This window comes from Neofelis nebulosa, chromosome 4, assembly GCF_028018385.1.
Source record: "Neofelis nebulosa isolate mNeoNeb1 chromosome 4, mNeoNeb1.pri, whole genome shotgun sequence".
Taxonomy (NCBI): Eukaryota; Metazoa; Chordata; class Mammalia; order Carnivora; family Felidae; genus Neofelis; species Neofelis nebulosa.
This window is the reverse complement of record NC_080785.1, coordinates 45,651,123-45,664,465: the sequence shown is the minus strand read 5'-3', so window position 1 is coordinate 45,664,465 and position 13,343 is coordinate 45,651,123. Positions and strand designations below refer to the sequence as shown.

The following is a 13,343-nucleotide window of genomic DNA, read 5'->3' as shown; positions in this document are numbered from 1 at the left end:
TTTTTGAGAGTTATGACCAATTTATCTGTTATAGTAATTGTAAAAATTGTCATTCTAGGTAGCGTTGATTTATCCAGAATATTTTCTTCAAATTTTTTAAATGAAAGCACAATTTTTAAATGTCTTAAAATCCCTGGCAAATGTTTGTGGACCCTAGTTTGATATATGGAGATAATCCCAATCTATCTGATAACAGCACAGCTGAACTGACTGAAACTGACTGGTGAATTAATCGCTGGAGGTAAGTGTAAAATAAAGTGGGGAAACGACAGATTTATTTTACTGTTATGTAAAGAGGATATATCATTTATAAACACACTTCTATTTTATAATAGAAAGATATTTAATCTTTAGACAAAGACTGGGAAACTAGAATGATGATTTTAGTTATGAAACAAGATTTTTTAAATATAATATGTTAAAAGTGACTGAATACATAACAGTGTCTTTTGGAAAAAGAAATCAGTGTTCCCAAGGCATAAGCAAATAACGCTTTAACAAAGGTTAAGTTTTTGTTAATGAACTAATCTATCACACAAATTCAGTTTAACAGAGATGTAGTTAACACTACATATTTTGGCCAAAAGGCTCTGGGAATATATTTTATGTTAACCTCCAGTTCACTGGTAACTGCCTGAGTCACTTGACATTCCCCATCTCTGGTAAATGTAAATTGAAACTCAAGAGTTTTACTTACTACTCTGAACTGTTCTAACTTTTGGTTGCCTTTGATAAAGAAAGGGCATTCTTTGTCGCCTGTTCGGTGACCATACCGTTTACAACGCCAACCTAAAAGAAAGAAAAGGGATATATTTCTGTAAGATAAAGCAGTTTTACCTAATTAAGATAAAGTATCAGTAGATCATACTAAAGATATTTTTCATTAGATTCCAATTTCCAAAGCTAATGCAATTAGTGGATGAACCATGTAAGATACCAGAAAACTGAGAGAAAACAATTGCTTCCTCAAGGATCCTTTCTTTAATCTTGGGTTTTAGAAATGAGCCAAGTAGGGGCGCCTGGGTGGCTCAGTCGGTTAAGTGTCTGACTTCGGCTCAGGTCATGATCCCACTGCTCATGAGTTTGAGCTCCAAGTCAGGCTCTGTGCTGATAGCTTGGAGCCTGGAGCCTGCTTCAGATTCTGTCTCTGTCTCTCTGCCCCTCCCCTGCTCATGCTCTGTCTCTCTCTCTTAAATATAAAATAAAATGTAAACAAACAAACAAACACAAATGAGCCAAGTAGTTACTAAGCAATCCTGTGCTAAAAGCAAAGTGTGATTTTGTTTTAATAGTGTGTTATGGCTTGAACGGTATTGCTCCCTCCACCCTGTCCCCCCATTATTTTGAATGTTCTAACCGCTTGTACTTCAGAATATGACCTCATTGTGAGATAGGATCTTTAGATCCCTAGGCCTGGGACAGATCCTTCCCTCACAGCCTTCAGAAGGAATCAACACTTCTTACACCTGGATTTCAGACTGATAGCCTTCAGAACTGTGAGACAATAAATTTCTGTTTAAGTCACCTGAGAGCCTCTTCATGAATGAAAGACAAGGATGCAAAAAAAAAAAAAAAAAAAAAAAAAAAAGACCAATTTGGAAGAAATAAAAACATAATGAGAAGAAAAAATTAATATCCTTAGAGAACATATTGCAACAACAGAATTAAAAAAATCATAGAAGAAAATCACAGCTTTTGGAATTGAAATAAAAATCTTAACTGAAGGACTGGAAGATATGTTGATGAAATAGTCTAGAAAGCAGAAAAAAAAATAGGACAGGAAAGATCAGAAATTAGAAAATCAATCTAGGAAGCTCATCAGGTGAGCTCTAGCCCCACTTTGGGTGAGCCCCACTTTCTCTCCCTCTCTCTTCTGCCCCCTCACTCACTTGCGCCCTCTCTCTCAAAACAAAACAAAATTCTTCTGTAGTAAGAAGTTAACAGATAATGAAGAAACCTCAAAAATCAAAAGGCAGGAATATAATCACATAATTTAGATACATAGAGATAAACTTGAAAATATTTAAATTTTATTTAAGTAATCTACACCCCATGTGGATCTCAAACTCACAACCCTGAGATCAAGAGTCACATGCTCCTTTGACTAAGCCAGCCAGGCGCCCCCCCCAAATAATCTTAAAAGAGGTTTACAAGGTTACCTTTAGGGTGAGGTGAATGGGGCAAGAAACTAGGAATTGCTATTTTTTTTTTTTTAAGATATTTGTTGTATTCAAACAGTTTTCTCTATTTTTATTTTTTTAAGTGTTTAAAAAAAATTTTTTTTAATGTTTATTTATTTTTGAAACAGAGAGAGACAGAGCATGAATGGGGGAGGGTCAGAGAGAGAGGGAGACCCAGAATCCGAAGCAGGCTCCAGGCTCTGAGCTGTCAGCACAGAGCCCGACGCAGAGCTTGAACTCACGGACCATCATGACCTGAGCTGAAGTTGGACGCTTAACAAACTGAGCCACCCAGGCGCCCCTAGGAACTGCTATTTTTAATTATGTACATGAAGAATCTTTGTACAAGCAAACGTCTTTAAACGGCAGCAGTACCTTTTCTTCAAATACCAAATACCACTTAAGCTGGATGAAGGTGTTGCGGCTCTGGTGGGGTGGGGGCGTGCACACACAGCACTCCTGTTCTGGACCACCCCCCCTTGTGGCCGTAGCTCCTCTCAGGTCACATGGATGAAACCTTAACACCACTGACTGGGGGGAGAAGGGGGCAAATCACTGAGGCAAGACCCAAAGGGACCTGCCCTCCAATGCATCCCTTGTCCCTTGTGACATTTCTACAACGGAATATCCTTTCTGTTACTTGAATATTACCAAGGAGTGTACTCCAAAGGCAGCTCTGGTCCTGTGGGCAACCACTGCCCTTAGGAGTCAGAAGCCCTGGAGTCAAAGCCATGCTCTGCCTCTTAACTCAGACACTCACTAACATACGCAGCTCGGCTTCCTTAACTATGAAACGGAGATCATGCCTTGGCTAAACAGGGCTCGGTGAGGGGGAAAAAAAAAAAGTAAACACGCTTTGTAAGTCGTGGTATATAACTTGTGTGTGCTGAGGAGTGTTACCTGAAACTCTCCCATACTCACACTGCATAACTTTGACTTCTTTCCCCAGTGGCATCCAAAGTCCTTTAGTTGGTGCGTGAGCCAGAAATTCCCTGGCATGTTCGTTGCCTGGTACATCTGGTATACAGTCTTCCGGCTTAGTCTCATCTTCCTAAAAAAGGAAACAACATGTACACGACGTGGCAAAAGAGCACTGGAATTCTCTCCTACCTGCTTCAGAACACAGCACTGCTGGCTTTCACATGGGCTGGAAATGCCCACGTCATCCTGTTACCCTCTCCAGTACTAGAAAGAAAGACAAATTATACCCGACAGAAAAACCAGAAATAAACATACCAGAAGAATTATATCATGAAAATGATATAGCTATTCTTAGAGAAATATTACTAGTTATTGTTCACATAGGAATGCTTTGAGCTCCAAATTCTGACTCTAGATCACAAAAATTAGATTCTAAGATTACAAACTTTTCTGCTAACTTAAAAGCCTTGTGGAATGAGACAAAGTAGAGAATTAAAAAAGATTTCCTGAAATAATAAAAATAACCTGTTAAAATTAAAAAAATTATTATACCATGGAGATCACTTGTCATGTCTTACAATCTCATACATGCTGTATTTGACATGTGCTCTCATCACCAAATAACTTCAGTACACAATTCAGGTGTTATATTTATATTTTTTTACCTTCTGATTTTTTTCAGTTCATGTGAATATTAAATTTATAATGAAAGAAGGTTTTCTAAAAATCTTTTCATTGAAAGGGAGCAAGCAGAAAGTTGCTCTGGCCTCTAATGAGTCCTCTAAGTCTCGCACCAGGGGCTGGACTAGAGGAGCTTCCAGTCTCCTCAGAGACAGTAGTCTCTGATGACGCTCAGGAAAGCAGCAGTGAGTGAGTCAGAGATTGAGCAGAGCGGTGAGAAGATGCAGCCACAGCAGGAGACAGAGAAGGGGACAGATCGCTGAGGAACACGTGGGCCTGCCACCGTTTCTTAGGGAACAGTCACACGGTTGATTACATTGCTACAAAGACACAGGCTGGAGACACAAAGCCCAAAGTGTATGGACTGACTGGCATCTGCAGGGAGAAGCAGGGTTATGAAAAAGATGTTCCAAACCTTATATAACAGTTTTTCATAACAAGTTACTGAGTCTGCGCACTGAGTCAAATATGTCTGAGAGATAACCAAAGGTACAAACTTCACACTGACCTTGATAAGCCCAGGAGGAGGTTTCTCATAACTAGAAAGGAAAAGAAAAACTGCCGTCAATCATGTTAACAGGAACACAATACGTTTTAATGAGCAAAAAGCAACTAGAGGTCAAAATGAAAAGCATATCTTTAGTAAAACCTTAAAACTGCATTAGATCTAAAGCAGTTAGTAAAATATGCCCAGCAGTCAGAGATCTTATATAAGTAAACTGATGCTACACCACATCCTGCAGAGATCTAGAACTAAAATTCACTGAAATGGTAACTAACTTGGTGTCTGAGCACAATGAATTTATTTTCGAAGAAGAGAAAGCAAGAGATTGCAGGCGAAATGTGTGGGAAGACCCAAGAGCTAATCATGCTTCCAGACTGTCACGGTTGTCAGGTTATTTATCTACCATAACTTCCACTTACTCAGCATGGAGGCTCATGTGGGGAAGGCTGAGGAATCTGTTCTAACCTGGATGGAGGCAGTGCAGGGGGGCAGGAACAAAACTGGAGGGAAGGGCCTGTTGCAGGGGATGGAGGCGATGGTGATCTGTCCTAGAGGCTTCCTTTCCCATATCCCTGCAGCTCTCAGTTCAAATCCTGCCCACTCACCCTGCCTGCAGAGTGAGCCATCCATTCCTCAGTTCTGACAGCCCGCTGTGCCCATACTGACCTCACTGGACTCGGGGTGTAGGACCCCTGCATGGTGCCTGGACGACATGCTTTACTGAATGCTGCTAGAGCAAGCAGATGTATGATGTGTGGGAATGTACGTTCCCTTGGAGCTCACAGACTCCCAAGGGTCCTAAGGGTACATACGCATCATGTCTATGCTCCCAATTCATTTTCACTTCCTATCACTCTGCCAAAGTGCCCCAAAAGGGTTCTGGATTCCAAATCTGGAAAATCAGCACCAAATGCTTGTGTTCATTTAAACAATTATTTTTTAGATTGAGATACAATTGGCATATAATATTATTATTTTTAGGTATAATCACGTTGATTTTTAAGTACTGTCACACAACTGGCTATCAAACACACTGGACACACCCCCTTCCCTCTACAAAAAAGCAGCAACTGGAAAATCATGTGGGACAACTGAACATCTTAGGTCTTGTCAATGACTCTATAAATAATATTTTGAGAGGGCATCTGGGCAATAGGCTGTTTAAAGTTGTGATTTGAGAGGCGTCTGAGTGGCTTAGTCAGTTGAGTGTCTGACTCTTGATTTTAGCTCAGGTCATGATCCCTGGGCAGTGGTATCGAGCCCCATGTTGAGCTCTGCACTGAGCATGGAGCCTGCTTAAGAGTCTCTCTCTCCCTCTGCCCTCTCCCCGCAGCTTATGCAATCAATCAATCAATCAAAATTGTGTTTTGACCCTAAAAGTTTGGAAATGTGGGAGTCCCAAACTGCTGCACACAGGTAGTGGGTTCAGAGATGATTAATTTTCTGAATTTTGTATAGTGAAAATGTCTTACTTTTAGCACCAGGAAAACATTAATAAATGTTAAAATGGTAAATCATTTATCTAATAGTCAAATAGATATCAACTATCCCAAAAGGAATGTAGGACAATACTGCAAACAGTTTAAGTTAATAAAAAAGAGTAGGGTAAAGTATTTGGTGTGCTTTTATGTGTATATATGGTGAAAAGGAGACTATATGTACATACATATAAACACAGATATGCCTTGTTATGAATAGCATACCTCTGGAAGAGTACCTGAGGGAGGGACCTTTAGTTTTCATTACATTTATTTATATGTAAATATATCAACTCAACGTTTTTCATTACAAAAGAAAAATGAAATTAATGGCATTGTCCTTATACCTATGCTGGCATAAACCAAGGAAAAATTAGCCTCTGAAGGAAAATCCAAAGGTAATTTGCGATATGAAAGAAAAAAGGGCCAAAAATATGCTATTAGCAGCTCCCTTCTGCTATAGAGTTATATAGGCAGCATTTTTGTTTTAAAGTTTTAGGGTTATTTCTGTAATTTTTTCCCACGAATTAAGTCTTGACTCTAGCTGTATTCAAGTTGGTATTTTCCTCCTAACAAAAAAGAACGGGTAAAATAGGTGAAACTAAAGTTAACTATCAGGCAATATTGAAGGTTCAACTTAAAAACTTACTCTTTGCAAAAGTAGCCAGTCAACAATTATGCCAGGCATGGTGCTAAGTATCAGAAGAGAGAACTAAGGGCATAGAAAACTTGCTTTTGCCCAAAATCCCTAGGAAGAATGAGGCACGGTACTCAATCCATGGATTTATTTCCCTTGAGTAAAGAACATCAAACTCATTACTAAATTGTATTATTTTTGTTACTTGATTCTCTGTATAACTGTGCAACTGTCTTGATGGAGAGGTTTGGTTTTTTTGAGTAGAAAACCCCCACATTGCAGGTAGAACATTTTTTAGTTCAAGATCAGTGTGAGTGGCCTTTGGAGGTGTTAAAAAGAAAACCACAGGCCCAAAATGGAGCCAGTTAGGCCAGGTCACCAAACTGGGCCTTAATACAGACTCTAGTTACAGTTTCAACCTCACCCATAAATGTAGTCTTCACCTTCAGCAGTAATTTTCTGATCAGTACCAATAAACTAATCTGTCATATGGGCCCTCCTACCCCCCAAGAGAAAGATGAGGTAATTTGCAGGATAAAACTCCCTGTTCTTCCAACTGAGGCAAAGTGACTTTGCCTGGAACAATTGTTTCTTTTCTTTTGCTAATAACTTCATTCACCACCCTACTTATAGAAATGTTCCGTTTTGTACAACTCTTTGGAGCACCTCTCTACTTGCTAGATGAGATGCTGCTGGATTCATGAATCAATAAAACAAATTAGATTTTCAAATTTACTAGGATGAATTTTTGTTCTTTAATACAGGTAAAAAAAAAATTTGGTTTGAATGGACTCATTCTCACTGCTGTGTACTTTGGGACAAGTTATTTAACCCTTCAGAGCCTCCATTTCCTCATGGGTGAATATGTCACAGCACGTATGTAAAAGGCACTTTGCAGGGGCGCCTGGGTGGCGCAGTCGGTTAAGCGTCCGACTTCAGCCAGGTCACGATCTTGCGGTCCGTGAGTTCGAGCCCCGCGTCAGGCTCTGGGCTGATGGCTCGGAGCCTGGAGCCTGTTTCCGATTCTGTGTCTCCCTCCCTCTCTGCCCCTCCCCCGTTCATGCTCTGTCTCTCTCTGTCCCAAAAATAAATAAAAAACGTTGAAAAAAAAATTAAAAAAAAAAAAAAAAAGAAAAAAAAAGGCACTTTGCAGTGGTGGCTCCTTCTATTGAAAGCAAGTTGCTCTCAACAGTCTCATGAGGCAGGTCAAGACTAGAGCACTCGCATCACAAAGACCAAGATGTGGACCAGTAGAGAAACCTTGCCATCCCAAGCCAGACTTCACATCTTTGTGTAGATCTGTAGCTTTGTAAGGATTTGCCAGCTGCTTCTAAGTGGAGGTGGGCATCAACCTGACAGTGGACTTCCCAGACAGCATCCCCAGCTGGGTTTACTGCCTTTCTTTTTAAAAATAATTTATTGTCAAGTTAGCAATATACAATCTAGTCTTGGCTTCAGGAGTAGATTCCCGTGATTTATCACTTACATACAATACCCAGTGCTCATCCCAACAAGTGCCTTCCTCAATGCCCACCTCCCATTTTCCCTGCCCCACCCCAACCTCCCACCCCCATGATCCCTCAGTTCTCTGTATTTAAGAATCTCTTATGGTTTGCTTCCCTCTCTGTAACTTATTTTTCCTTCCTTTCCCTTACGGTCTTCTGTCAAGTTTCTCAAATTCCACATATGAGTGAAAACATGTATCTTTTTCTGATGGACTTATTTCACTTAGCATAACAGCCTTCAGTTCCATCCACGTTGTTACGAATGGCAAGATTTCATTCTTTTTCATTGTCGAGTAGTTTCTAAAGCCATGAGACTCAGAGACTCCTCTTCCATATCTGGCTTCAGGGATCACTGCCTTTTCCCCATGCAGGTGGTACATCAGCATTCAGCCAAGTCTATCGTCATGTCCTGTGAGGCTCATAAAATATGCCTTATTATAGTTATTAAACTATCTTGATAAAATCACATAAGAAAAGGGCAGGCCAGGGACTCTGACCCTCAGTTTTTTCAGTATCAATTCCAACATTTTCCCTCATTGATTCCAACAACTGAACACTAAGCAGTAAGCAGCTGAATTGGGACAATCATCCAGACCTTGTGACATTCAGCATTCTTTCACTGAGTTGCAGCCACTGTTCTGGGCCACCAGTGTATCTCCTGTATTAATAACTGTTCCTGGGTTAAATAAATTGTGCAAGGGCACACAGCCCAGAGTCCATGTGCTCACCTGTATATGACTATCAGTACATGTTTAGCTGAATCCAGTAATCAGTCTAGCACCATGTTTATCACTGGAAAACAGAAGACTCCAGTAACACTTTAAATTCAGAGCTTCAGTACAATTTGATTTAGGCATAGATACTATTGTGAATCCAGTTTTCCCTAAAAATTTCCCCCCACATTGCTTATTTATCCTTATTTGTGGTAAAATTTACATACCATACTTCCCTAGGTTTTGACAACACTCTCCTCTGCAAAGCAAAATACCATGAGGCTGTGGGAGGTAGTAACAAGGACAATGACCTCACACTCTCTCTGAGGCAGGGATCGGGTTGAGTGTGTGCAGATATTAAATGTATACGCGCTTGGTTGTTGATGCTAGGAACATCCATGTGGAGGCAGATAATTCTAAGGAGTTTGTGAGGGGAAATGTCAAGCTACAAGGCAATATTTGAGCCATGCCCTGACATATATACCAAGTTAATGGGAAACAGAGCTATAGGGTTTTTAATCATGGATTTTAGTAAGGATAAGCTTTCATCATCTGGTTTGCAGACCAGGAATCACCAGTGGAAAATGTACCCTGCCTGTGCTCAGCTGCATGGACTGGGGAGGCCCTCCTTATTTCTGGCCAGGGGCTGAACTGAGAGAGACCCAGAAGCCTGAGAAAGAGGAAGCAAATTCTGAGGCTGGGTGTCTGTGTACTCAAAGAGCATCTCAAGCTCTTAAAGGGATTTGTACCTCTTCTATAAGGGGTGATACATAAAGATTTTAGCTCAGATCTGTACATTAATGTTGTAAATCTCCAGGGAAGGACTCATTTTAATACTTCAGAACGGCTGCAAAGTATAGAAACACTTAATGATTTAATGTTTTCTTTATTCTGACCCTCTTCTTATGCACCAACTTTAAAGATCCTTCAGAACAGGGGCACCTGGGTGGCTCAGTCAGTTAAGTGTCTGACTTCAGCTCAGGTCATGATCTCATGGTTTGTGAGTTTGAGCCCCGTGTCAGGCTCTGTGCTGACAGCTCAGAGCCTGGAGCCTGCTTTGGATTCTGTGTCTCCCTCTCTCTCTGCCCCTCCCCCACGTGTGCTCGCTTGCTCGCTCTCTCTCAAAAATAAATAAAACATTAAGAAAAAATAAAGATCCTTCAGAACAGGGTGAATATTGGAGGTTACAGGGGTTAGGGAGAATTGACCAAGGGAAAAGTGAAATGCTTTTTCTTTGGCCCTTCTCTTAAGATGTGAAAGAAAACAACTGTGGTGGATGTTATATTATGGCTTATAATAAGACTTGTAATTTCCTATATAAAGGTTATAGGAGCATCTTTTCTTATAATGTTTAGTTTTGTTCCTAGTTCCTGAAATAGGTCCAAAACTATAAAGGTGAAAAGTTTCTTTTGTTAGTCATAACAAGCCCCTTTCAACCAAACTGTTTATGTTAACAGAGGTGACAAAGCTCCTAAAGATGAGGACTGGTTGCCAGGGGAATGGATTCTGTGATTAGAGAATTGGAATTTTCAGCCTTACCTCTAGGGAGACTGAATTAATCACCAATGGCCATTGATTAAGCAATCATGCCTATGTTATGAAGTTTCTATAAAACCCCCCAATAATGGAGTTCAGAGAGCTTCAAGGTTTAACACATGGAGGTGGGGTGTACCTGGAGAGGACATGGAAGCTCCATGCCCCTTTCCATACACCTTACCCTATGTATCTGTTCCATCTAGCTGCTCCTGAGTTATAACCTTTTATGATAAATCAGTAATCGAGTAAAGGCAGTGTATTCCTGAGTGCTAAGAACTGCTCTAGCAAATTAACCAAACCGGAGGAGGGTGTTGGGGGAACCTCCGCTTCACAGCCGATGGGTTAGTAGCAACCTCAACTTGTGAGTGGCATCTAAAGCGTGTGGAAGGGAGCAGTCTTGTGAGACTGAACCCTTAACCTGGGGGTTCTGATGCTGACTCCAGGTAGGCAGTGTCTGAATTAAATTTATAAGACATTTACTTGGTGTCCTCTGAGAATAGGAGAATTTCTTGGTAGTGTTGGAAAACTCCCACATAGACTAGTGCTGTGAGTGTAATATGAATGTATAAAAGGAAAACAGGAATGTTTTTTCCTTCGCAGCAGATTAAGAATGAGAAATGACATGAATTGTTATAGTAAGGAAAACTTTCCTTTGACTTCATCTCTGGATGCTTCCAAATAAGATTGGGATGGAGGCTTCTCTGCTCTCATCCTCACCATCATTAATCCAAAGCTTTTCTAAAGGGAGGACTTAGAGGACTCAGAGGAGGACTTAGTCCCTGAAGATTACATGGTAAATGACTGGGTATAAACAGAATTAACTTTTTAGATATGGTATTTCCAGAGCAAATACTTAAAATATTTTCTGGTGGAAAGCTGTGACATGTCATATGCTCAGGCTTCTCTTAGCAAGAATAACGGAAATTTGCCTGAATTAAGCAGGTGATACAGTCCCATCAGCAGCCATTCATTAGAAACATTAATGCTATCTATCCCTTATGGATTGGGACTTAAGGGAGCTTGGAAGGGAGGAGGTAACATTTACATAAATACCCAGTAATCCAACAATATTTTCTTTTGCCATAGGAGGTGTACAAATAACAGATGGCCAAAGTAAAATCCACATTCCTGGAAAATATGTAAATGCTTTGGCATAAGTGGAAAAGGAGTGTGATGAAACTGACTACACATTTTGCAATCTGTTATTAGCAACATTTCCCTTCAGTGATTCCAACAGTTGAACGCTACACCAAAAAAGTAGTCTTAAAAAGTCCATTTTACAACTGTTTCTCCAAATTTAAAGGAATGTGGTTGATGTTTTTTCCCAGGGCTGCACAATTCATTAGTTTATGTAACACGTTAAAACAATATTTCTGGGGCGCCTGGGTGGCTTGGTGGATTAAGCATCCGACTTTGGCTCAGGTCATGATCTTGTGGTGAGTTCGAGCCCCACGTCAGGCTCTATGCTGACAGCTCAGATCCTGGAGCCTGCTTTGGATTCTGTATCTCCCTCTCTCTGTTCCTCCCCCACTTGCACTCTGTCTTTCTCTCTCAAAAATAAATAAAGATTAAAAAAAATTTTTTTAAATAAAAAAATTTAAAAAACACAATGTTTCTCAAAATCTAAAGTAATATTTAAAAATAACAGATGTAGGGGCATCTGACTAGCTCAGTCAATAAGCATATGACTCTTGATCTTGGGATTGTGAATTTTAGCCCTAAGCTCCACGTTGGGTGTAGATATTACTTAACAAACAAAAAACCAGACCTGGAATAGGAGTGTGTTTGTTGTGTAGGTTGGCTTCTGTGCTGTAACAGTTAAGAAATCTGCACTCTTTATAGTTAATCCTGAGAAATAAAAAAAAAAAGTTGGTGGAGGCCCATTATTTTGTACCATCTGTGAAGCCTTGCTATTACATCATTCAGATTGTAATAAGTTTCTCTGAGCAGTGTGAAGGCTAAATTTAGATAAGATAGGAAAAACTTCATCTTCCCAACTGGGTATGGAGAAAGAAATCTTTATTTTGCCAAGTACTTAAAAATAGTCTTGTATTTCTAAGTGCTGGCATAGGATTTCTTTTGGAAGAGTCCTTCATGTAAGCATACTCAATTCCAGGTGTTCCCACAGCTTGTTCCTATGGTGTGGAAGGCAGAAATGAAACTACCATATACCTACAGAATCTCTATTCTGTTATGTCCAGCAGACAACGGACGCTTGAGTAATACAGCTGGAGCATGGGTTAGAGCACAGGGTGGAAGACTCAAATGCCCTTGGGGTCCTGGCAGGTTTGGTGAAAGGGTAAAAAAAGGTAAGGTCAAGTGTAAGAAACTGATTAGAGGAGTGGAAAGGGAACTAAAGAGGGAATACCAGGGGGTAAATGAATTTGAATTCAATTTGTAAAAAACCACTATAGAGCTTCCCATTTAATGTGGCTGGCCAGCCAACTTGCTTGTTTGCCTTCCTTTTCCACACTCTTTTAAAAAAATGACAGTAAAGAAATAAAAAAGGTAAGCAGCCACAAAAAAATCTTGAGAGGAGATACTAGCATTGAACAATTTTGAGACAAAGCTGGGAAGACAACGGAAAGTGGAAGAAAGGGACTGACTTCTTTAGCTGGAAGAAGTTATAAGCTTTGGAAGACAAGGGTTAGGAATATGAACACTGAGTGGTTGAAACCACCAGTGTTCTCGTGCCCCACAGCCAGGAGACTCTGTGTGCCCTCACCCTTGAGAGAGACTGCAGGTGTAGTCCCCTGTGAAACTTAACTGGAGAGGCCCAGATGAGAACACTGGCATAGCTCAGAATGGGAGTGAGGGTGAGCACTAGATGAAAAATGAACTCTGGAATCAAAGCCCCCTCCTTCTCCATTCCAATTCAGGACACTTGCAGGCAGGCATATTTCTGGCACCCAAGCCTGAGAATGAAGGGTTCTTTGGACAAGCTGAACAGGCCTCAGAAACCCTCTACCTCCTGATACGTGGGTGTCTCCCCATGTAAAAGGCAGATCACAGTCTGATATCCCTATGGTGAGACTTACCAGTCAGTAAACCAGCACCTTTGCATTCTCCCTCTCTCTCAACTGCTCCTTTCAAAATAGCTTTATAATGCCTCACTCTTAATGGGGGAGATCCAAGGATCCCTACACATTAGGAAAAAACCTCTAAATGAAAAAAATCATAGGAAAAG

The 13,343-nt window shown here is 40.5% G+C and overlaps 1 protein-coding gene across 8 annotated transcripts in view; it reads right to left on the bottom strand.

Moving 5' to 3' along the window:
• LOC131509163 (retinitis pigmentosa 9 protein) overlaps positions 1 to 13,343 on the bottom strand; it is a 220,842-nt gene that overhangs the window by 204,682 nt on the left and 2,817 nt on the right. For all 8 annotated transcript variants that reach the window (XR_009260330.1, XR_009260331.1, XR_009260329.1 and 5 more), the window contains exons 2-4: positions 4,291 to 4,321; positions 3,102 to 3,231; positions 698 to 789 (exon numbers count right to left, since the gene is read on the bottom strand). Coding sequence is in view for 3 of the 8 variants with exons in the window: in XM_058724651.1 (XP_058580634.1) it covers positions 698 to 789; positions 3,102 to 3,231; positions 4,291 to 4,321 (253 nt within the window). In the remaining 5 variants the exon portion in view is untranslated. The remainder of the gene's footprint in view (positions 1 to 697; positions 790 to 3,101; positions 3,232 to 4,290; positions 4,322 to 13,343) is intronic.